Consider the following 23,996-nt stretch of genomic DNA (forward strand, 5'->3'; position numbering starts at 1 on the left):
ATTAAGATTGAAATGAATGGATTTTAAAAGTATGCTGATATAAGACTGAAATTCTGCTTTACTCTTTGTTAAAAAGACAACTTGTCTTGGATTACAGGTCAGCTCTTGATAAGAAAGTGTAAACAAAGGTTTCTTTTTCTTTTCTTTATCCAGAAGATGAAAGTTTTTATGTTTTGTCTTTATCAGGTCTTTGATTACTTAAAGTTAAAACTTCTCAAAATTTATAATGATCTGTAATCCTATTTAAACATGTACTTTAAAACCTTCTAAGGTTTCTGACAAACTTCCCTGAGATTTGAATTGTAAATGCAGTCTTTTTGAAGAGGCTTGTTTCTTTGGTATGTTAAGTTACTCAGGAAGCCCCATCAAACAAATAATACGCCTTAGGTTGTATTAAATGGGTAAATGCTCTAACTGTTTTAGAAACTGCATAAAATCCCTAAGGTTTTAATATGTTCTGGTATCAGGTCATCACTTGATATTCTAATCATTAAAATGCTAGGTGTCTGAGAAATAACTGGATTTCCTTGTCAGCTGCATTATAATGAACTCTCATATCAGATCTTTATCCATGTCCGTTTCTGAGTTTTTTGGTTATTTACAGTTATTGTTCTGATGCTCTTGCAAAATGAGTTTTGTCTTCAAGGAGATTCATGAAAAGGACTTTTTTTTTTTTTTTTTTGGACAAATACAGGTATTTGTTATCTTTAAGATCATAAAACTGAACTGGGTGAGAATTTCCAGAACTCATGCAAAAGCTGCATTCAAACAGGACAAAAATTAATAATGTAGGACTGAATGAATTAAAGAAGATAATTAAAGTTTTTATGACTCTTGTTTGAACCATAGCTGGTTCTTTCATGTTCGCTCTTCCAGATTAAGGAAACTTTCTCTTAAGACATCCATGATATACAGAAATGTGATAAAATATCCCTTTGTGAACAAATTGAAACATTTAACTTTTCTCCCTACCTGAACCCTCTAAAATTCAGAAACTCTCAGTATTTTTTTTCCCATGGCAATTATAATTATTTGCGTAAGTTCAATAAGAATCTGTTCTCCCTGTAGCAGAACACCACTGGAAACACTGGTTATTTTACCAAGGCTTTGACTGAAATGTCATGTTTGAGACAGACAAGCATAGACTCAGATACGACCAGACAGCTCTAAGGAACTAAGGTTGACTTTATGGAGCCAGGGAAACCCCTTGGAAATGTTGGCCTGATACCTCGTTTATAGAGTTCCCAGCAGCCATACCAGTAGAGTAAAGAACATCACTTCCTGGCAGGTACAGGAACCTCAGGACATTTTGGGGACCTAGAGAAGAGGAATTTGCCCAAATCTACAGGGACTGCAGCCTTGTCTGATGTATATATGTGGCCTGACTTTTCGCCTCCAGCGGCTATTAAAAGTTCAATCTAGAGATTCCTTATGAAAAGTTCCAGCAAAGCAGATATTTTTTAAGATTTTATTTATTTATTTGAGGGAAGAGAAAGGGAGCATGAACAGAACGGGACAAGGGGCAGAGGGAGAGGGAGAAGCAGACTCCCCACTGAGCAGGGAGCCCAATGTGGAGCTTCATCCCAGGACCCTGGGATCATGACCTGAGCCAAAGGCAGATGCTTAACCAACTGAGCCCCCCAGGCACCCCCAGAAAAGAAGAGTTTAAAGGATTTATATGGTCAGGGGCACCAGGGTGGCTCAGTCTGTTTAGCGTTAGACTCTTGATTTTGGCTCAGGTCATGATCTCAGGGTCATGAGATTGACCTGCCTCAGGCTCCATGATGGGCATGGAGCCTGCTTGGGATTCTCTCTCTCCCTCTCTGTTCCTCCACCCCACCCCTGCTTTCTCTCTAAAAAAAAAAAAAAAAAAAAAAAAAAAAAAAAGATCTATACGGTCGATCACTATTCTTGCTGAGCTTATGTAAACAATTAGACCACGTTTGTTAAAACTGGACTTGTTATAGGGGCAAGTCAGCTTCTCCCTGTCCCTCTGGCTCTCCCTCCTGCTCGTGCTTTCACTCTTGCTCACTCTCTCTCAAATGAATTAAAAAAAAAAAACCAACTTAAAAACCAGACTTGTTTTACAAATTAGTCTTGATTTGGCTATCTCTGGGAAATAAGCGTGAATTTAGAGAAAAACTATGTTCCAATAACATACCTTTGCGGATGCCAAATTCTAGTTCTGATTGTCTTTGAATGTTTGTTGTTTGCCTAAGCTAGACAACTCGAGGGAAACATCAGAGAAATTGCCACGATAGCTCACATGTAGACAATCTTCATGCTTGTTACTCTGTGGGGATAATAACAGGGCCCCGTGGGCATACGATTATTTGAACAGCGGGAAAACCGGATGGAGTCCCCCAACAATCGTATAACTCAACTACCACCTTGACCAATTCTGTGTGGCGGGGATGACAAAGTCGCTCCTTAAAAGCTGGAGCCTACCCCACTCCACAGGGTTAACTGTGGACTTGTTGGGATAATGGATGGCCCCACTTTCCTTAGGATTGGATAGAGGACGCACCTAGGGACACCCATATCCCCCAGACAAGTCTTCTCCCATTTGCTAGCAACCCTTCATAATTAGGATATTGTGAAGGCCAGACACCAAAGAGGGCTTCTTGATGGTTTTATCCCTTAGCCATTTTTCTCTCAGGAGCTGCCTCTGTTGATGTAAAATTGCAATTAGAGGCTCAAGCCAAGCATCATACAGCGGCCATCTTTAATGAAGCCCAACACACAGTCACCCACAAATTCAAAAGGTCGCCCTCCAAAACGGAGAATCAACACAACAGGCCCCTCCCCCAGAAGATCAGCAAGAACATCCAGCCAAGACCAAGTTTACCGATCAATAAGAACTGCAAAACTCCAGCGCTAGGGGAATACAGCACATAGAATTCATGGTTTTTTTCCCACAATTCTTTAGTCTTTCAATTTTAATTTTTTTTCTCTTCCCTTTTCAACCAATTTCTTATTTCATCAACTCTTTTTTTTAATGTTTTAATTGTCATTTTTACATTCTATGCTTTCATTGTATTTAATTTTATTTGTGTGTATATATATATACATATATATATGTATATATATATATGTAAGTTTTTCTTTCTTTACAATTTTGGGATGTAGTTGCTTCTAACAGAACAAAATACACCCAGAATCTAGTATATGTCTATTCTCTTCACCTGTCTGATCATATTCTCTTTCTTCTTCTTCTCCTTCTTTTTGTTAAAGTCTTCTTAAATTTTCATCGTCACAGTTACATTCTATCCTTTCAAAATATTTAATTTATTTTTGTAGATATATAAGTTTCTCTTTCTTTACAATTTTGAGATGTAGTTTCTTCTAACAAACCAACCAGAATACACTCAGTATATAGAGTATTGCTCTGTTCTGTTCAACTGTCTGTTTATATTCCCCCTTTTTTTTTCTTTTTTCTCTTTTATTTGGTCTTTTAATTTTCATTTTTACACTTACATTCTATCCTTTCGCTGTATTTAATTTTATTTTTGTACATATATGTTTTTCTTTCTTTACAACTTTGGGATCTAGTTTTCCAACAAATGGGCCAAAATACACAAAGGATCCAGTGTATTGCTCTATTCTGCTCACCTGTCTGATTATATTCTTTTTTTAATTTTAATTTATTTTTATTTTTATTTTTATTATTATTATTTGTTTTGTTTTCAGGTCTCTTCTAATTTGTTTAGTGGATATTTCTCTGGGATCATTGTTGTCATCTTAGTATTTTGTTCTCTTGTTCATCTATTCTTCTCTGGACAGAATGACAAGATGGAAAAATTCACCTCAAAAAAGAGAACAAGAGGCAGTACTGACTGCCAGGGACCTAATCGGTATGGACATAAGTAAGAAGTCGGAACTAGAATTCAGAATAACTATTATAAAGATACTAGCTGGGCTTGAAAAAAGCATAGAAGACACTAGAGAATCCCTTTCTGGAGAAATAAAAGAACTATCTAATCAAGTCAAAACCAAAAAGGTGGGGCGCCTGGGTGGCTCAGTCATTAAGTGTCTGCCTTAGGCTCAGGTCATGATCCCAGGGTCCTGGGATCGAGCCCCACATAGGGCTCCCTGCTCGGCGGGAAGCCTGCTTCTCCCTCTCCCACTCCCCCTGCTTGTGTTCCTTCTCTCGCTGTGTCTTTCTCTGTCAAATAAATAAATAAAAATCTTTAAAACAAAAAACAAAAACCAAAAAGGCTGGGGCACCTGGGTGGCTCAGTCATTAAGCATCTGCCTTCGGCTCAGGTCATGATCCCAGGGTCCTGGGATCGAGCCCCGCATCGGGCTCCCTGCTCCGCGGGAAGCCTGCTTCTCCCTCTCCCACTCCCCCTGCTTGTGTTCCCTCTTTCGCTGTGTCTCTGTCAAATAAATAAAATCTTAAAACAACAACAACAACAAAAAGGCTATTAATGAGATGCAATAAAAAATGGAGGCTCTAACTGGTAGGATAAATGAGGCAGAAGAGAGAATTAGTGATAGAGAAGACCAAATGACAGGGCCCCTGGGTGGCTCAGATGGTTAGGCGTATGCCTTCAGTTCAGGTCATGATCCCGGGGTCCTGGGATCGAGTCCCGCACCGGGATCGAGTCCCGCACCGGGATCGAGTCCCGCACCGGGCTCGCTGTTCCACGGGAAGCCTACTTCTCCCTCTCCCACTCCCCCTGCTTGTGTTCCTGCTCTCACTATCTCTCTCTCTGTCAAATAAATAAAATAAAATCTTTAAAAAAAAAATGACGTCTCATTATGAAGGACCAAGATTTTCTCACGGTGCCATTGCCCCCTTCCACTCCCTGCTTCCACAAAACACGTTTTAGTTAGATTGCAATTGCTTTTCTTTGTCACTTAAATACAATTCTACAACTTCTGTTTCTTGAGGTATCATCTTCAGAGAACATGGTATAACTCTCCTCTTGGTAAGACGAAAGAATATGCCTCCCAGCTTCTGTTCTCTAGGCGTCTACTTTTACATTCTGTCTCGTAACCAAGACTCCCACTTTGATTTGTCAACAGGCTGATTACAGATGTGAAGAAGTGTTAACAAACCCTGCTGTACCCATCCAATGAAACCCTGGAGCCCTCCCCAAACCCACATTTTCAGACGTTAGCCAAGGGCCAAACTTATAAGCAGGCCTTTCTAGAACTGTTAAGCTAACTCTTTTCTGCACACTCCCTTTGCCCTTAGCCAAGGCATCTTTAAAGCAGAACATGCAGCACTGAGCTGAGATATGCCCTGCAGAGATCTTGGACTTAGCCAGGTACAATGAAACCCAGGAATCATAAAGGTTTGTCTTAGAAAGGGAAATGGCTTCTTCTTTACATTTCTGTAGGAGCCTTTCTTTACGTGAGCAGAGGCAGCAACAATTCAGCCCAACACAACTGTGGCCAGTAAGTTGGAACTGCTCTGATCACCTTCTAGGGCACAAGCAATGAGTATCATGATATTCGGGGGACTCACACAAGAAGTACAATCCCAGAGGCCCCGCGTGGTCCCCCTGGAAACACAGAGTTTACTTTGTTAGCACTACCCCGCCCCCAGCAGGCCATGTACTTACCTGAACGTCGAGGTATCAGGGCCCCTAGATGGGACCTCCCATCCTAGGGTTCTCACTGCAGTCCAAATAATTCCCTTGAGTTCTTGGCTTACGATGGACTACTTGAGGCCATCAGTTCCAAATTGTTTTTGCATGTCAGTGAGCTGTGTGGACATCTGGATATGTTCGTGGTAAGTGCAGTAACTGGGCCACACCCTGCTGTCAGGTGGGGTCTTCGACTCAGAATCTGAATTCAAAGCTGGAAGCTGCTAGGGAAGGCAACAAGGGGAGTTTTCCTTCAGAAAGAAAGGAAAGCCCAGAACAGTTCTGAAAAACCAAGATCAGTAATGCTCTCTCCTCTCCTCCCCTGAGCCTCCCAGTACTGGGGTTTTGTTTTTTTCTGTTGTTAAAAAAATCAAAAAAAAAAAAAAATCAGTATTGGGAGCCTGGGTGGCACAGTTGGTTGAGTGTCTGACTCTTGGTTTCCTCTTGGGTCACGATCTCAGGGGTCCTAGGATCGAGCCCCGCATCGGGCTCTGAGCTTGGCATGGAGTCTGCTTGAGATGCTCTCTCCCTCTCCCTCTGCCCCTCCCGCTCATGCTCTCTCTCTCTCTCTCTCTCACTAATAAATAAAGAAATCTTTAAAACAAATCAGTATGTCCCATTCAGTAATTAAAACTTTAATTATTTTTCAGCCACCCCCTACCCTCACCCAGACCTTTGTCTGGAAGAGTTCTACGCAAGAAGGACAAAAGCATTTTCATAGGAAAAAAAAATTTTTTTAAGCAACTTCTCCGAAAAGACTCAATTAGGTTCAGGAAATAGGGCAAAATCCTGCTTTTTTAAAAATGTTCAAAATGGGTTTATATAACTCTCTACCCCTTTCACCCTAAGCATGGATCTAGTGAGCCCCCTTGAAAAGATAATGGTTTTTTGCGGGGGGTGGACAGTTGCATTTAGCAGACGGCCCCACTGAGGTGCGTGTACCAAGAGAAAGTGAGGAAGGAACAGTCAGACTATCATCAATCCATCGATGGAAATTGCAGCTAAAGGAAAAGTCAAATACAACAATCCACAGCCAGGAGATGTCCCCCATCTGTCAGGAGTGGGTGGGAGGGTCACAGTCCTTGTGACATGCCCTCCCCCAACCTGCTGCTTTGGGCAGGAATCACAGTTCGGAATGCAACAAGTTTGCACCAGAAATAGCCGATCAGCTGCTCGGTTTTAACTTGGGCCATCAGAAAGCAAATCTTTCCTCGCGGACATCTGCAACAACCAAACGGTCCAGCAGCATCCATAATGTTTTCACAGCGTCTGCTCCACAGAGGGGTGTCCCAAATCCGCCCAGCTCATCGAGTGCAGTGACTTCACCTGATGTCAGCTCCACACAGCTTGTGATGAGGCTGAAATAACAGCGGGTGTCAGCTTGGAGGCGGAGCCAGGCATCCGGGATCTGTGAATTCAGGATTTCAAAAGTCAGTGGCAAAAAAGGTAACTATGCCGGGGCTGGGGGGCTCAGTCGGTTAAGCATCTGCCTTCGGCTCAGGTCACAATCCCAGGGTCCTGAGACTGAGCTGTGCACTGGGCTCCCTGCTCAGCGCAAGGCCTGCTTCTCCCTCTCCCACTCCCCCTGCTTGTGTTCCCTCTCTTGCTGTGTCTCTGTCTGTCAAATAAATAAATAAAATCTTTAAAAAAAAAGGTAACTATGTAAGATGATGGATACATTCATTAGCTTGATCGTGGCAAACACTGCACAATGTATATACATATATCAAAACAACACATTGTATACCTTAATTATAGGCAATTTTTGTTAGGCTATTTTTGTCAGTTATCCCTCACTAAAGCTGGGAGGGTGGGCAGGGCACTGGCTTTTCTTCTGCTGCAGCCAAGCGAGACAGCTTCCCTAACCCTTTCTGTCCTGTTGGTCTTAGAGCCCAAGTGGATGTCCTCAAAAATATACCTCCAATTGTCAGACAGGCAATTTCACAAGAGTTCATTAGCAACTAAAAAAACTGCTTTTTCAAGCCATAAAAGTGTATCTCCACTTAGAGATTGCTTCTCTTTCTCAGTTGTCTTCCCACCCCCTGCCCAGAAGCTCCAAAAGGCAAAAATCATAGTAGGAATCATTTGTTACAGAAGATTGTTCTGTTTTCAATACTCAAAAGATTTCAAATTCCAAGCTGCCCACATGGCAAAATGCAAGAAAGTTACATCCCAGTGACTTTTTCTTTCTTTCTTTCTTTTTTTTTTTGGCGACTCTTCTCTAATTGGGACGATCCCTCTGGCACTTACAAAATTATAGGCATATGACATTTTACATCAATTTTAACCATACATCCAAATATAATAGCTATGAAATACAAAGGCATTTAAAAAATTCCTTCTCCAGGGCTCCTGGGTGGCTCAGGCGTTAAGCGTCTGCCTTCAGCTCAGGTCATGGTCCCAGGGCCCTGGGATCGAGCCCTGCATCAGGCTCCCTGCTCAGCCAGAAGCCTGCTTCTCCCTCTCCCACTCCCCCTGCTTGTGTTCCCTCTCTGTCTCTCTCTCTGTCAAATAAATAAATAAAATCCTTTAAAAATAAATAAATAAATAATCCCTTCTCCTTTAATTTCATTGAAAATTTACTTAAACTCCTAGCAGTAAATTCAGCATTTATGGGGTGGGAGTGGGGGGCGGCAGCAGCTGTGGAACCCCCCCCCACACACACACATTTTCTTTCCCCTCTGATCTGTCTAAAGCTTTGCCCCCTCTCTGAGAACTGATTTAACGATTTCCCTCCCACTTGGAGGAGAGAATAATACAAACTTCCAACATTTGGGGTCCAACCAAAGCCCACCATTGGAAATGTTTGGGCTCTTTCTCCTCCTGCCTTGAGGAGAGAACAAAAACCAAAGGTATCATCCCCACTGAGATCCCCCCATTGTTTTATTTTTTATTATTTTTTAAAGATTTATTTATTTATTTGAGAGAGAGAGAACACGAGCAGGGGGAGCGGCAGAGGGAGAGGGAGAATCTCAAGCAGATTCCCTGCTGAGCACAGAGCCCCACGAGATCTCACAACCCTGAGATCATGACCTGAGCTGAAACCTAGAGTCAGACGCTCAACCGACTGCGACTGCGCCACCCAGGTGCGCCCCCCCCCCCCCGCCTCATTTTAGCCAGCGCAGCCAAAAGAGGCCAAGGGATCCAGCTCAACTCTCGTGGGGTACCATCTACTGAGTGTTGAGTCCCAGAGGTCATTTTTACTTCTCACAACATCTGCAGCTGCAGCTCAGGGGGAACGGCACAGCCACCCAGGCACCAAAGGTTGGCTGACCATTCCGGGAAGCCATGCAGGCCCCCCCCCCCCCCCCCACCATGGTCCCTGGGTAGGTACCGAGTACTCAGTAAGGGCTTTGCAAAGGAGCTGAGGGCCTGGGCCACCTTGGTCATGGTCACAGAGGAAGAAGATCGTCAGTGCTTATACAGCTAGGAATCTCATATGCATCTCTTTGAAAGGATGTCCCTTTCCCTTCGTGCTTCCTTTCCCCCAGACAATGCCTGTACCATATTTCAGTGAGTCAGGATCCATCGAGCAAATCCTATTGCTGCCAGCACGGTGTTAGGGGTTCCCAAGCCCACCCTTGGGTTTGTTAATGTGCTATGAAGACGCACAGGGCCCAGAATTGGTCATACTCACGCCTAAGATGTATTACAGCTAAAGGACACAGAGCAAAATCAGCCCAGGGTAAAGGCACATGGTGCCTACAAGAGGGCAAGGGTCTTCTCCTGGGGAGGTGGGGGGGGGGTTCACATAGGATATGCTAATTTCCTCCAGCAAGGGGTTGCGGAATGTCGTCTACAAAGGAACCTTTCCAGAACCTCAGGCACGCAGGTTTTTACTGGGGGCTGGTCCCATATGCACCTGTTGCACAGCACGTACCCAAATCCCAGACTCCCAGAAGGAAAGCACATGTTCACCATAAAGCACATGCCTTGTACAAATAGTTTATACCCAAGGAACCACTCCTGTCATTTCTGGGGACGGTGGGGACCTTCCTGAAATCCGAGTTTCTCAGTGCCAGCCAAGGCTCAACCTTGCAAGCCGGCCTTTCTATGAACAGCACCCTCAAGCTTGCTGTGTCCATTCCTTTCTGCACACCAGGGCGCAGTGGAGGATGAGTCTTAAGGGCCCATCTGAAGAGAGGGCGCCATGAGCACGGTCTCTAGAACCCAGCTCCCAGCTCAGGTTGGACAGAAGGTGGCAACTCGGGAGCAAAGAGCAGAGATGGCCATACTCAGCCACTGCTGACATGTTATCCCACCCTGCCCAGCCTGAGAAGGAGAATCTAGGAGGGAATACAGGGGCTCCAGAGACGGGGCCCTGTGCGTTCTCCCTCCCCCGTTTCGGCCTGCTGCTGGAGGAAGCACGCAGGAGTGTATCCAGAGTGTGACTGAGATCTGCAGTGTTTCTGGAAGCAAAGTCCAGGGGGTAGGACAGAACCACCAGCCTTGGCCAGTTGAGCCAGACACTTGCCTTCAGCACTCTGAGGCTGCTGATAACCTGCTCCCTTGATTTGGTAAACATTGACTATGTGCCTAGGACACCAGCCAGGCCAGGCTCCAGGAGTGGGGGTTCGAGTTGGCGACTGTGAACAAGGGGACAGGATGTTCCTTTTCACCTGGGAGGCTGAGAGGGCTGCACCGAGCCCTTCTCCCCTGGTGGAACCTTCTGGCCTGAGAGCTCCATTCTGGGCTACCTCTATGCCAGTTTTCTCAACTGGAAACCTAGACCCAGGGGGCGGAGGTGGACATTGAGGGCAGGCTGGCAATGCAACCCCAGGAGGGGCAGAATAAGGAGGTGGGACTACCTGGCCAGCCTCCAGACTTGCCCAGAAAACAGAAGAGAGAAGCTGGGAAAAGTTGTCTGGACTGGTGGAATGAGATCCAACTTCAGAAGCAAATAGGCCAGGGTTTGGGTTTCTCTTCCTCCCAGCTCCGGGGCTTTAGTCTCCCCATCGTCCGGTGGGAACATCAACATCTCTGATGTGTAGAGAAGGCAGTGCAGCAATTAGAAAGGTGGTCTTGGAGTCAGAATAACCCGGTTCACATTCCAGCCCTACTATGCCTCTTGCTAACTGTGTGGCCCGGAAAAGTTCTCGAACCATCCTGGGCCCTACCTCCAGGGCTGCTGGCTAAAGCTGACCCATGGCAGAGCTTAGCTGAACCTCAAACCTGGGGCTGGGGAGTGCCGGCTGGGCCCCCTGGGGAGAAGAGGGGGCCTGGCAGGGTTTGCTGAGGAAGGCAGAAATGGGGGAGTCTCCTCCCAGATAAGTCCCTCTCTGCTCCCTGGTGGGAGGGAAAGGCATGGGAGGGAAGAAAGAAGGAAAGGAGAGAGTGGCCTCAGGCACTTTCTTGCTGTTTGTTACTTTTCTCATCTGAAATATGGTAATGTTGGACCGAACGATCCTTGAAGTCATTACTAGACATGCTGATCTGTTTTTCCGTATTAAAAAAAAAAAAAAGGGCTGGTGCAGGACGATTTAGGAACCCAAGTGATGCAAGAGGGCAGGGGGTCATAACATAGTCATGGGTCAAGACTGTGAGCATCAGAGACTGGAAAAAGTTTCCAGGCAATGATGACAGTTGAAAAGTCAGTTCCCTGGAAAGAGGGCAAGATGGCTCAGCACCAGAGTTTTGGGGGACTGGGGTGAAGCAAGCGGCAGGGGGTTGTCCTGGAACCTTCAGGTGAATGCCATGGCTGGCCAGCAGTCAGTCACCATTCCATCTTTTAGGAATGTGAGACCTGAGGACTCAGGTATGGGGTTGCTGGGAGAGCCCTGGCATTCCTCCCAGAGCCATCTGCTCTCCCTTCCCACCACCCTGCAGATACTAAGAACCTGGGGCAGAGGGCAGGGCCATAACCTCCTTCCCATTACTCAGGCTGTGGCAACCCCAAGGCCCCCTGTTTTCCATCAGTTGCCCAAAGCCCTAAAGAGACAAGTAATCATAACCAACATTAACAGAGAATTCCTATGTGCTGCGCTCTACTCCAAAGACTTATGCTTCATCTCACTTAATCCCAATCATACTATTATTGCTTCCATTTTACACATTTTACAACTCCTCTGAGACTGAGGCTCAGAGGGGTTCCGTGACTCTCCGTGACTCTCCCAAGTCACATAGTATGTAGCAGGTCCAGGATTCAAACCCCCATACCCATGCCTCTAACCACTATGGAGTACAACCCTTTTACCTAATTATAAACCACATGCTCGCTATGCAAACAGGGCTTCAGGACCAGTCCCTAATTCCCCGTCAAATTTTCCCTAAACAAGAATTCCACAGTCACCACTGCACTCAGTCTGGCCTTGACTTCTGAACTTTGGATTCTGGAGGGCAGAGATCATAGTCCCAACCTGGGGTCCTGGAGTGTGCCCTTGGCTCTGTGCCTTGGCTCTGCCCCACTGACCAGTGGCCTTGGGTAGTCACTCCCCTTCTCTGGGCCTGACAATATGACCCTGTCCACTGAGGCTGCAGCCGGATCAGAGACTCCCAAGCCTAGGAGCTTCCAGGGTTGGATCAGCTTCCGCCCGCCCCTAGGAAGGCCAGGAGGCCAGGGGCGGGATCTGCTCGGTGTTAAATACTTCTGTCCAGCACTCCACTGGCCTCTTGTCCCAGTCTCAGAGCAGGAAGTTTGACCAAGATCAACCATGGTAAGTGCCTGCCTGGGGGGCAGGGCAGCCTCCCCAGTGATGATCTGCAGTGAGACTTCCAGAAGCACCTTGTGTCTGAGCTTCCAAGTTTTACTGTCCTTTTCTTTCTCCTTAGACGACTTACAGCGACAAAGGAAAGAAGGTAAGTAGGAGGGGAAATGTGGGGTCAGGGCCCCAGGAGACAGGGATGTCAGCAAAGAGCAGAAAAGGAACTTCAGCGGGTATGTGATGTCCGAGATGCACACTCAGGCTCATCTCTCCAAAGAAAAACTTTACCTCTTCTTAAATTCCTGCTAATCTCTTAATCCTGTCTAGGAGTTCTTTCTAGATTTTTTATTTTTTCATGTGTAATCTCTACCCACACTGTGGGGCTCAAACTCACAACCTCGAGATCAAGAGTCGCATGCTCGGGGCGCCTGGGTGGCTCAGTTGGTTACGCGACTGCCTTCGGCTCAGGTCATGATCCTGGAGTCCCTGGATCGAGTCCCACATCGGGCTCCCTGCTCGGCGGGGAGTCTGCTTCTCCCTCTGACCCTCCCCCCTCTCATGTGCTCTCTCTCATTCTCTCTCAAATAAATAAATAAAATCTTTAAAAAAAAAAAAAAGAGTCGCATGCTCTACTAGCGGAGCTAGCCAGGTGACCCTGGAAGTTCCTTCTAAGGTCTAACTTAAATCTGTGTTGCTGTAGCAGACAGCAGTTCCACTCTGTGAAATCTGGGCGGGCCTCCCAAGGGGGCTTTCCGATCCCCAACATCCAGGAGCTTGACTTCTCCATTGGAAACCTCTTTTGAGGCTTGGCAAGGCTGCAGGGTGTTTGGCTTCTCAGTTTTGGAATTAAGGCTGGGACAAGGAGAGTGGTTAGGGGACACCTCTCCATCCACACTTTTCTAAACCCACTTCCAGAGACTTAGCTTCTCCCCTTCTCTCCTCCTGCAGCCTCAGAGAGGCCGATTCCTTCATTTCCACTCCGTGACCTTCTGGGTTGGCAACGCCAAGCAGGTAAAAGCTGGGGCCAGGTATTAGAGTGGGCAGAGGGCGGGCCAGAGGGCCTCCTGGACAAGGGTGGTTCCCTGGCTGGGCCTGTGATTGGCCGCTGTGTGGGGAGGATCAGAGCCAGCGTTGGGACCATCCCAGAAATACAGACGCTCTTTAGATCCTAATTACACAATCAGGGCCTCGGACCCCAGCAGGAAACCTATCTGGTGTCGGAATGGGCCAGGGAGCCGCCTTTCTTCCCAGGACGGACTCTGTCCCTGGGGCAACAGGGCAGCCAGGCCAACGGGGACTGGAGGCTTCAGCCGGGGCAGGGGGGTCCCCCAGGCTGGCCCTCAGGAACCCGGTGGCAACTCTCTGATTCAGGCTGCGTCATTCTATTGCAACAAGATGGGCTTTGAACCACTAGCCTACAAAGGCCTGGAGACGGGTTCCCGGGAGGTAGTCAGCCATGTGATCAAGCAAGGCAAGGTAAGTCCCCACCCCAGGACCCCACTCACCCAGGCCAGCCTCTCTGTCCCTGCTGGTCTCTGAGCCTCCTAAGGGCTCTGGTGCTTGTGGGCGAAGTAGACCAGGAGGCCCTTTCCCCAGGCCCACCTGGTTCTCTCCCAGGATGTCTGGTGAGGATAAGGGAGCATGAACTGAGAGCCCCCCCCAGCACCTCCTTTGGCACCTTCGTACAACAGACCACAGAGACCTTAGTCTCATCTCCTTCTCGGCCTGGCGCAACTCTGGCCTCACAGATGTTTGGGAGAAGTTGGCAGAGGCCTTAGACATCAAAGCTGAAAGTCTGACTAGTGCCCTGATCCCTGGGAATCCTGGGGCTCTCTCCCATGAGGGGGCTGTTGTTCATCTCAGAGGGGAAGCTGAGGCAGAGAAGGGGCTGGAACCCAGGGTCAAGGAGTCCTTCCTGGCTGGGAGGGGCGATCTGATCCGAATGCCCCACTGGGGTGTCTCACAGGTGGGTGGGGAGGAGGGGATGGGGGTGCACCTCCACATGCTGGCCTGAGCCACCAGCTACACCTCCTCTCTCCTCTCTGCCTTAGATTGTGTTTGTCTTCTCCTCCGCCCTCAACCCCTGGAACAAAGGTGAGGAAGCCCAGGGGGTTCAGGGTGCCAGGAAGTGAAGACATGCTATTGTGGGTTGTGGTTGGGCTCAGGGACTAGGGAGTGGGTCTGGTTCAGCAAGGGTTCCCCAGCCTAGAAGAAGATGGAGCCCAGAGGCTGACAGAGAGGTGAGGGAGCCATGACTCCAGCACCATGACCTCCCCTACCGGCCACAGAGATGGGCGACCACCTGGTAAAACACGGTGACGGAGTGAAAGACATCGCTTTTGAGGTGGAAGACTGTGACTACATCGTTCAGGTGAGCCCGCACCTGGGCTGCCCTCTGCCTGCCACGGGGAGCCCTGCGGGTCAGGGCTGGAGGACCCGCCATGTTGGAGTGACAAGCCCAGACATTGGTGTGATGCACACCCGAGTTCCAGGGATGCCCTGGCCCTTGCTAGCTGCATGTCCTCTCACTGAGCCTCAGTTTCCACATCTGTAAAACGGACAACCACAGCACCTACCTCACTGGATGGACACAGAGGACCTGAGACCATAATTACCACTTCTTGAGCACGACTCTGAACCAAACACCATATTCAAGAAGCAGCTTAGAGGTTCAGAGCATAGAAGCCAGAGGCCCACTGCCCAGGTCTGAATCTTATTATCTGTGAGACTTTGGGCAAGTGACTTAACTTCTCTGTGCCTATAGATCTCATCACCTATAGAACGGAGACAAGAACAGTACCTTTCCTGTAATGTTGCTGTGAGGAAGAAGGAGTTTGGTAAATACCTTCACCAATGCCTGACATGTGATAAGCATAGCCATGCAGTAAGGTTTCGCTACATAAAGGCATGAGCCATGCATGGAAGGCACCCCGCAGAGGGTCTGACACACAGCAGGTTCTCAGTCAATGGGAGGGGTTCTTCTATCCCACCGCCTGGTTTACAGATGGGGAAGTTGAGGACTGGAGAGGGGGAAGGGCCAGAGTGAGTTAGCAGAGGTGGGACACACGCCCACCCCCCCCAGTTTGTCTCTCATAGCTCCAACTCTGGGCCTGGGCCTCAGTTTCCCTATTTGCCAAACAGGCACAAGGCACGGGTGTCAGGGGCAACAGCTGAAGCCGGCTGTCATTCCTGCCTGGGTCTGGGAAAGCAGGATGAGCCTGTGGCAGGACGAGGCAGGACCACGGGGCAGCCAGCCAGGGTCCGGGAGGGTCCAGCACTTACTGCCTCCCTGACCCATCTTCTCTGCAGAAAGCCCGGGAACAGGGCGCCAAAATCGTGCGGGAGCCCTGGATAGAGCAAGATAAGTTTGGGAAGGTGAAATTGGCCGTGTTGCAGACGGTGAGTTCGCTTCGGTGCCCCTACCCCTCCTGCTGTCAGCTCCCCTGAGATGCCAGGATCCCCACCCCCATCCCCACCCCCACTCCCTCATGCCATCCCACCCTGGTGCCTTGAAGCAGACATTCTCCTCTAAGTCTCACTGCCTGTAATGCTTGGCCAGTGTGCAGAGGCTGATGGGAGCTACCAGTCCCCCCCTGATGCTTCCCTCCCTCCCCTGTGGACGGGGAGAGTGTGGGGGCAGGTGGCAATGACAACACAGGGGTGTAAACTGAGGACAAGGGCTTTGAAGAAGGGGGCGAGTGGGGTCTGGGGAAGACTTTGGGCAAAGCACTCCACCTCTCTGGGACTCTGTTTAAATGAGCAAGGACTGCAGCTGGTTTCTTCAACTATAACCCCATCCAGGGTCATTGCAAGGCTCAAGTGAGATCATTCCTGCACAGCGTTTAGAACAATGGTACCTGGTGTATCACAGACACGCAGCAAAGATTCCCAAGTCTGTGTTACTGTCATACAGAGATGACCACAGGTCCCACCTCCTCAAGGTTAAATACAACTTAAAGATTGTTAACATGATTGAAAAAAAAACAAAAACCTTTTTTTAAAAAAGATCTTGGGGTGCCTCAGTGGCTCAGTCGTTAAGCATCTGCCTTCGGCTCAGGTCATGATCCCAGGGTCCTGGGATCGAGCCCCATCGGGCTCCCTGCTCCACGGGGAGCCTGCTTCTCCCTCTTCCGCTCTCCCTGCTTGTGTTCCCTCTCTCACTGTGTCTCTGTCAAGTAAATAAATAAAATCTTTAAAAATAAATAGATAAGATCTTATTTTATTTTTTAAAGATTTTATTTATTTATTTATTGAGAGTGGGGAGAGGCAGAGAGAGAATCTCAAGCAGACTCTGTGCTGAGCAGGGAGCCCAACACGGGGCTTGATCCCACGACCCTGAGATCATGACCTGAACCGAAATCAAGAGCCAGTTCCTTAACCAACTGAGCCACCCAAGCGCCCCCTTAAGATTTTATTATTAAGTAATGTCTACACCCAACGTGGGGCTTGAACTCACAACGCCGAGATCGAGAGTCTCACACTGCACCGGTGGAGCCAGCCAGGCGCCCCAGAACCCTTTGATATAATTTGAGCCAGTGCCCTCATTATTCTCACTTAGTCAATACATTTGTACTGAGCACCTACAATGAGCCAGGCACTGTCCTAGATGCTGAGGATCCCATGATGAGCAAAACAGTGTCCCTGCCCTCACAGAGATTCCTGTCCCATGGGGCAGGCAGATGGTCAAAGAAAGTCCCAAACAAATGACAGACTGCAATTCATTTCAGAGAGGGGAAGTGACTTGCCCAAGATCACAGACAGAGTTAGGGTCAGACCCGGGGTGGAACCGTGTGGGCACCGGGAGATGTGGCCCTGTCTTGGCGGGGATGGGACCACAGGGGCCAAGCCTGGTTGTTTTCTACCCATAGTATGGGGACACCACACACACCCTGGTGGAAAAGATGAACTATAGCGGCCGGTTCTTGCCTGGATTCGAGACCCCAGCATCTGTGGACCCCCTACTTTCCAAGCTGTGAGTGCCCCTCGGGCTTCGGGGGGTATAGAAAGTCCTGAGGGTGGTGGAAAGCAATGCCCTGATCCTCCATGCAGACTGGGCTTCTCTGAGGGGCAGAGCATCTGGGAGGCTGCTGGGGGACTCCTGAGGGTCACTAAGGGGTGGCTTGAAGAGGCAACACAGAGGTTAAGCACCTAGGCTCTGGAACCAACTGCCTGGGCTCAAACCCCGGCTCTGTCATTTTTTTTTAAAGATTTTATCTATTTAAGAGACAGAGAGAGAGAGAGCATGAGCCAGAGGGAGGGGCAGAGGGAGTGGGAGAAGCAGACTCCCCGCTGAGCAGGGAACCCAATGCGGGGCCCAATCCCAGGACCCTGAGATCATGACCTGAGCCGAAGGCAGACGCTTAACTGACTGAGCCCCACAGGCGCCCTATGGCTGTGTCATTTTCTAGCTATTTAATCTCCGTATTTATTTTATTCTTCTCTGCCTCAGTTCCCCATCTGTAAAATGGGACTAGTAATAGCGTGCAAGTCAACACCAGTAAGGTGGCTCTAGAATATGCTATGTCACAGTGAGCGGCTACTGTGGGGAGGGGGAGATTTAGGAAGTAGCCCTCTCCTCACCTCCTGATGGCTTCCTCCCCCGAAAGGCCTAGCTGCAGTCTCGAGATGGTCGACCACATTGTGGGAAACCAGCCTGATCAGGAGATGGTGTCTGCCTCTGAGTGGTGAGTCCCTGGCTCAACCCCTCACTGCAAAGGAGACAGGTCCGCTCCCCAGTTCTTTTCTCGAGACACTGGACTGGGAAATGGAGCACAAGGGCGAGGGAGCTTAGCTTGATGCCCCTGAGTCATCTGTTCCCTGAGGATCAGAGCCTTTAAGGCTCAAAGGGACCCACGGGTCCTCCCTCTGAGGACCCTTGGGGAAGGTTGGCACAGAGGGCGTCACAGTCCAGGGAGACCTGGAGGAAGTCTGTCGCTACCCCAAACAGCGCCCTTGCGCAAATGAGAAGCAAGTGCCCTTCTCAAAGGGCACTTCTCTTGGTCGGACCCTTGCCATACCACACAGATCTTGTTACAAGACACTTCACGTCCACCCGAAGGAAAATGGTCAGAATCAAGGTACAGGCGTTCAGTGGGTATGAGGTGAATGGTGGTTCCTTTCTGGAGGCTGCTCAGGGGACAAATTCTGGAAGGTGGAAGTAGGGGCAAGGAGCCAGTCCCTGGCAGGCACACAGAGCCAACGTGTCCTTATGGCCACCCCACAGGTACCTGAAGAATCTGCAGTTTCACCGGTTCTGGTCTGTGGATGACACACAGGTGCACACAGAATACAGCTCTCTGCGCTCCATCGTGGTGGCCAATTTTGAGGAGTCCATCAAGATGCCCATTAATGAGCCAGCACCAGGGAAGAAGAAATCTCAGATCCAGGTGGGGCCTTCCCTGGACTCCGGGGGCCTGGCTGGGGAAGAAGAAAGCAGGGAAGAGCTTTGCAGGCACCTGAGGAGGCAGGAATATGGGCGACAGGAGCCAATGACCGTGTTTGCCTTGTTTCCCTCCCCCAGGAATATGTGGACTATAACGGGGGCGCTGGGGTCCAGCACATTGCTCTCAAGACCCAAGACATCATCACAGCGGTGAGAAGCTCATTCCTAGTCCTAATTCACCTTTCATCTAGCTCCAGAGCCAAAATGGAGGAGGGAGTGGAGGGCGGGTAGTGGCAATCCTCGGCCCCCTTGGCCATCCCAGATGGCTGACTGGGCTCTCTTACTGGTTCCTGCCACTCAAATGCAGGCACATTCCCACCCCAGAGAGTTCCCTTTCCCTGCTGGCTTTAAAAGTAGCAGGTGCCAGAGTAAAAGAGGAAGCCTGGATTCTAGTCCTAGTTCTCCAAGTGACTTGCTGTGTGTCCCCTGGGGGATTCAGCCCCCTCTCTGGGCTTCAGCTGCCTCACCTTGAAAATGAGGATATTAGGCTGCAAGATTGACTAGGTCCTTTGAGCCAAGTTAAATGCGCAGACTCTGTGGAACCAGCCTATTCCTAAGGCAGCAGTATATCAAAGTGGACACGAGCCTGACTGTCCCTTTCCGTCCTGGCCTAACCAAGAATTCACTGCATGACCTTGGCAATTTCACCCATTCATTCACCCACTCAGTAGATGTGTACTGGGCACCTACTATGTGTATCGGGCACCCTTTTAGGTACTTGGGATACATGAGCAGACAAAACAATAGTCTCTGCTTTAGTGAAGGCATAAAACAAAACAAGGAAGATACATGTGCTAGATGGTGTGAGTGCTCTGGAGGAAAACCAAGCAGGGCAATGGGAGAGGGAGGGTGAAGGACACTGCACATTTAAACAGGGCGGTCACGAAAGGCCACATTGAGAAGGAGACATCTGAGAACACAGAGTTGGAAGGAGGGAAGCATGTAGACAACTGGGAAACGTGCCCCGAGAGTAGAAGCGACAGGCAGGGCAGAGGAAGGCTGGAGGCACAGCAAGGAGATCAGTGTGGCTGGAACAGAATGAGCAAGGACGAGGGGGTAGGAGGTGAGGTAGGAAGGTGGGAGTGAGGACAGATGGTAAGGGCTTTGAATGTGACTCTGAGACAAGACACCACTGTGGGGTAAGCAGAGGAGTGGCGTGATTTGACCTGTGTTTTTAAATAAAATCACTCTGGCTACAATGTTGAGAATAGATATTTAATCTCTTGATGCCTCAGTTTCTCCAACTATGAAATGGGGATAATAATTGTCCAGATACCTCAAAAAGTGACTGCATGGACATAATGAGGCAATACACGGAAAGTGCTTGGGAGGCAGGCACATGATGAGAATTCGGTAAACGTGAGCGATGGCTGTTCTTCTAACCGGGCCCACAAGGGGACTGGCAGGCAGGGGAAACTAGGATAGGACTCTGCCTCCTCCTGGCTAGTGGTGTTGAGCATGGAGAGAGGAGGAGACTGACCTTGACCCTTCCTTGAGACAGATTCGCCACTTGAGAGAGAGAGGCATGGAGTTCTTGGCTGTTCCACCAACGTACTACAAACAACTTCGGGAGAAGCTCAAGTCGGCCAAGATCCGAGTGAAGGAGAGTATTGATACCCTGGAGGTGAGGCTAGTGCAGGATCCTTGAGTTTGAGCTGGGGACAATGAGCCCTGAGTTCCATCTCGCCTCACAAACACTGTCTATGCGCCTACCCTGAATTAGGCATTGGGACACAGAAGGAAAACCAGACCAGGTCCCCACGATCATGGGACTTGCAGTCTGGTGGGGAGATAGATGACAGGCAAATAAATAAATAATAACACAAACACCATCGGAGAGTTGATGCTGTGGAGAAAGTTAAAACAGGCTACGACGGAGAGTGACCTGGGGCTACTTCACCAGAGGTGATCTGGGAGGGCCTCTCTGAGGAGTTGACTTTTCAGTGAACTCTAAACAATCAGCGGGAGATGGCTGTGTGAAGCTAGGGGAAGGACAGTCCTGGTGAGTCAGGAGCAAGCTCCAAGTGTCTGAGGAACAGAAAGAAGGCAAGAATGGATGAAAGGAAGTATTTGAGGACTGGCCTAGGTCACTGAGATAGGCAGGGGCTGATTCCTCTTATAGCCTCTTTAGGAGTTTGGATTTTGTTCTTCTGTGGCCAGACACCACTGGAGGATTTTGTTTTGGTTTGGTAGTGTTTTGTTTTTGTTTTTAACAGCCTCATTGATATAAAAGTCACATAACATATAAGGCACTCTTCTAAAGTTTTTTTTTTGGCAGAGAGAGAGAGACACACACACACACACAGCGAGAGAGGGAACACAAGCAGGGGGAGTGGGAGACGGAGAAGCAGGCTTCCCACTGAGCAGGGAGCCCGATGTGGGACTCATCCCAAGACCCCGGGATCATGACCTGAGCCGAAGGCAGACGCTTAACTACTGAGCCACCAACGTGCCCCTAAAGCAGTCTTTTAAATTCAGGGCACCTGGGTGGTTCAGTCAGTTGAACGTCTGCCTTCGGCTCTGGGCATGATCCTGGGGTCCCGGGATGGGATCAAGCCCCAGGTCGGGCTCCCAGCTCAGCAGCTCAGTGGGGCTCCCTGCTCAGCAAGGAGTCTACTTCTCCCTCTCCCTCTGCCCCTCCCCCCACTCCTTCTCTCTCTCTCAAATAAATAAAATCTTTTAAAAAAACTTTAAAAAAATATAGGGCGCCTCGGTGGCTCAATTGGTTAAGCGACTGCCTTCGGCTCAGGTCATGGTCCTGGAGTCCCGGGATCGAGTCCCGCGTCAGGCTCCCTGCTTGGCGGGGAGTCTGCTTCTCCCTCTGACCCTCCCCCCTCTCATGCTCTCTCTCTCTCTATCTCATTCTCGCTCTCAAATAAATAAATAAAATATTTTAAAAAATAAAAACTTTAAAAAATAAAGTGCACCATGCAGTGGTTTTTAGCTATTCATTATGTTGTGCAGCTATCATCAAAATCAATTTTAGAACATTTTAATCACCTGAAACTTCACACCCTTCATCACCTCCCAGTCCCTCCATTACCCGCCCCCCGCCCCGCTCCCTGCAGTCCTAGGCAAGCATTCATCTGTCTTCTGTTTCTATAGATTTGCCTATTCTGAACTTGTCATATAAATGGAATCATGCACTATGGGATCTTTTGTGTCTGGCTTCTCTCACGGAGCATCATGTTTGCAAGGTGCATCCAGGTTGTAGCAGGTGTCCGCGCTTCCTTCCTCTTTGTGGCTGAATCATAGCCCATTGTGTGGGTATATCACATTTTTCTTATCTATTCATCAGTTGATGGACATTGGGTTGTTTCCGCTTTTTGGCTATTACTGTGAGTAATGCTGCTGTAATCATTCGTATACAAGTTTTTGTGTGGACCTGTGTTTTTAATTCTCTTGGGATTATACCTAGGAGTGGAACTGCCAGGTTATAGGTTATAGGTAACCCTATGTTTAACCTTTTGAGGAATCGCCAGTTTTCTCCCGGGGCTGCAAGCATTTTACATTCCACCAGTAACATAGGAGGGTTCTGATTTCCACTGGAGGACTGTAAACAGGGGAACGACATGATCTGATTTTTAAAAGATCCCTTGGGGTGTCTGTGGGGAGGATAGATTGTAAAGAGGCAAGAGGGAAGCAGTGGGACCTGTGCAGAGACCACTGGGGTGGGTGATCCAGGACAGCCTTGACGGTGGCTTGCACACGGACTGTGGCGGGCAGGTGGTAACAGGAGAATTTAGGGATCTATTTGGGGGTGTCTGGAACTGCGGGAGAATGGGATCTTTTCTTGACTTTCGGGTGCAGGAGCTCTGACGGGCTTTCTAAAGACTCCACCGTGCCCGACTGGAGTGTGGGCCAGCCGCCCCTCTAACCCAGCCTCCTGTCTCCTACCTAGGAGCTGAAAATCCTGGTAGACTACGACGAGAAAGGCTACCTCTTGCAGATCTTCACCAAGCCCATGCAGGATCGGCCCACGCTCTTCCTGGAAGTCATCCAGCGCCACAATCACCAGGTACGAGCTATTCCCGACAAGCCCCCGAAGCCAGGCAGGGTAGCACGGTGGGCTTTCTCTAGACCCGCAGCTCACCTTCTTCTCTCTCCCGCTCCAGGGTTTTGGAGCCGGCAACTTCAACTCACTGTTCAAGGCTTTCGAGGAGGAGCAGGACCTGCGGGGCAACCTCACCGACTCGGAGAACACCCGGACCCTGCCGGGCATGTAGGCCCTGACGGCCCGGCGGCCCCACCGTGGCCCCACCGTGGCCCCGCCCACCCGCCGGCGTGCGGTGGGCCACGCCCTCAGCCCTGGAACACGCCCACCCCACGGACCCCGAACTGCAAGCCTTCCTTACTGGCCACTCCCTCTAGGCCCCGCCCACCAGCCCGGTACACCCAGGCGCTGACCACGCCCCCCTCGCTTGGGCCCCTCCCTGCTCCCGCCCTCCGGAATAAAGCGGACCGGGGTCCTGTGAGAGGTCTTGGTGTTTGCGCCGTGCTGGGGCAGTGACGCCCCTCGGCCTGCAGGGGGAGCTCAGGGCCGCAGCACTGCAGGAGGCGTCCGCGTTCTTGCTTCGGAGCCAGGCCCAAGCCCGGGAGGCGCCGAGTGCAAGCGTTTTGCTAAGTGGGACCGCGCCGGTCAGGGAGAATTCTGGAACCAAGGGGTGCGGAGGGCTGACACGCTAGAGGGGAAGACAGTATCATTTCACAGAGGGTTATGAAGATAAAGCGGTGATGATGAGATTGTGTGAAGGTAAAACTGGGAGGGGTGCTAATTTCGGTGGAGAGAAAGCCCCTCTGGAGAGAGGACATTTGGGAACTAGCCACGGAAAAACCTGGGGAAAGAGCATACCCAGGAAGGGTAGTAGGCCTTGAGGTGAAACCGTGCTTGGCAGCATCCCGTCTGATGGCCTTATGATATCTCCCCAAGTTTGCTGCTCTGCGCCCAAACTTCTGGGCATGGGAGAGAGGAAGGTGTTAGCCAAGGAACTTCGGGGCACATCCCTGCTCAGCAACCTAGGGACATGGTTCCTGGTCTGAGAAGTAGAGCAGGTGTGTGTGTGTGGGGGGGTGGCTCTGAGCCCCTCAGCTTCTGCCCTCGAGTTTTAAAAACTGGAGAAAGGAACTGGGGGTAAATTGGGTCTCTTCTGCTTCTGATACTTGCCCAGCCCTTCCTGCGGGTCAGTCAGCTCAGAACCCGGAGCAGGCGGACCTGAGCATAAGGAAAAATTCTAAGTTGGTACAATAGAGGAATTTGGGGATTCCCCCCGCCGCAGATTATAGAAGTCAGGGTTTCTGGGATCATGAACTTAAGAA

At 49.5% G+C, this 23,996-nt stretch overlaps 1 protein-coding gene across 1 annotated transcript; it reads left to right on the plus strand.

Annotated features, from left to right (window-relative positions):
- The first annotated feature begins 13,630 nt into the window (after positions 1-13,630).
- HPD (4-hydroxyphenylpyruvate dioxygenase) lies at positions 13,631-23,360 on the plus strand. The gene is made up of 11 exons (XM_045887718.2): positions 13,631-13,714; positions 14,290-14,332; positions 14,527-14,609; positions 15,548-15,637; positions 17,107-17,210; positions 17,845-17,922; positions 18,462-18,624; positions 18,759-18,830; positions 20,182-20,304; positions 22,582-22,698; positions 22,796-23,360. The coding sequence occupies exons 1-11, from the start codon at positions 13,634-13,636 to the stop codon at positions 22,904-22,906; spliced, it is 1,065 nt and encodes a 354-aa protein (XP_045743674.1). The 5' UTR covers positions 13,631-13,633; the 3' UTR covers positions 22,907-23,360.
- Positions 23,361-23,996: the final 636 nt, after the last annotated feature.

Source organism: Mirounga angustirostris, unplaced genomic scaffold, assembly GCF_029215605.1.
Source record: "Mirounga angustirostris isolate CCGP_5_RB_7025 unplaced genomic scaffold, mMirAng1.0.hap1 SCAF_14, whole genome shotgun sequence".
Taxonomy (NCBI): domain Eukaryota; kingdom Metazoa; phylum Chordata; class Mammalia; order Carnivora; family Phocidae; genus Mirounga; species Mirounga angustirostris.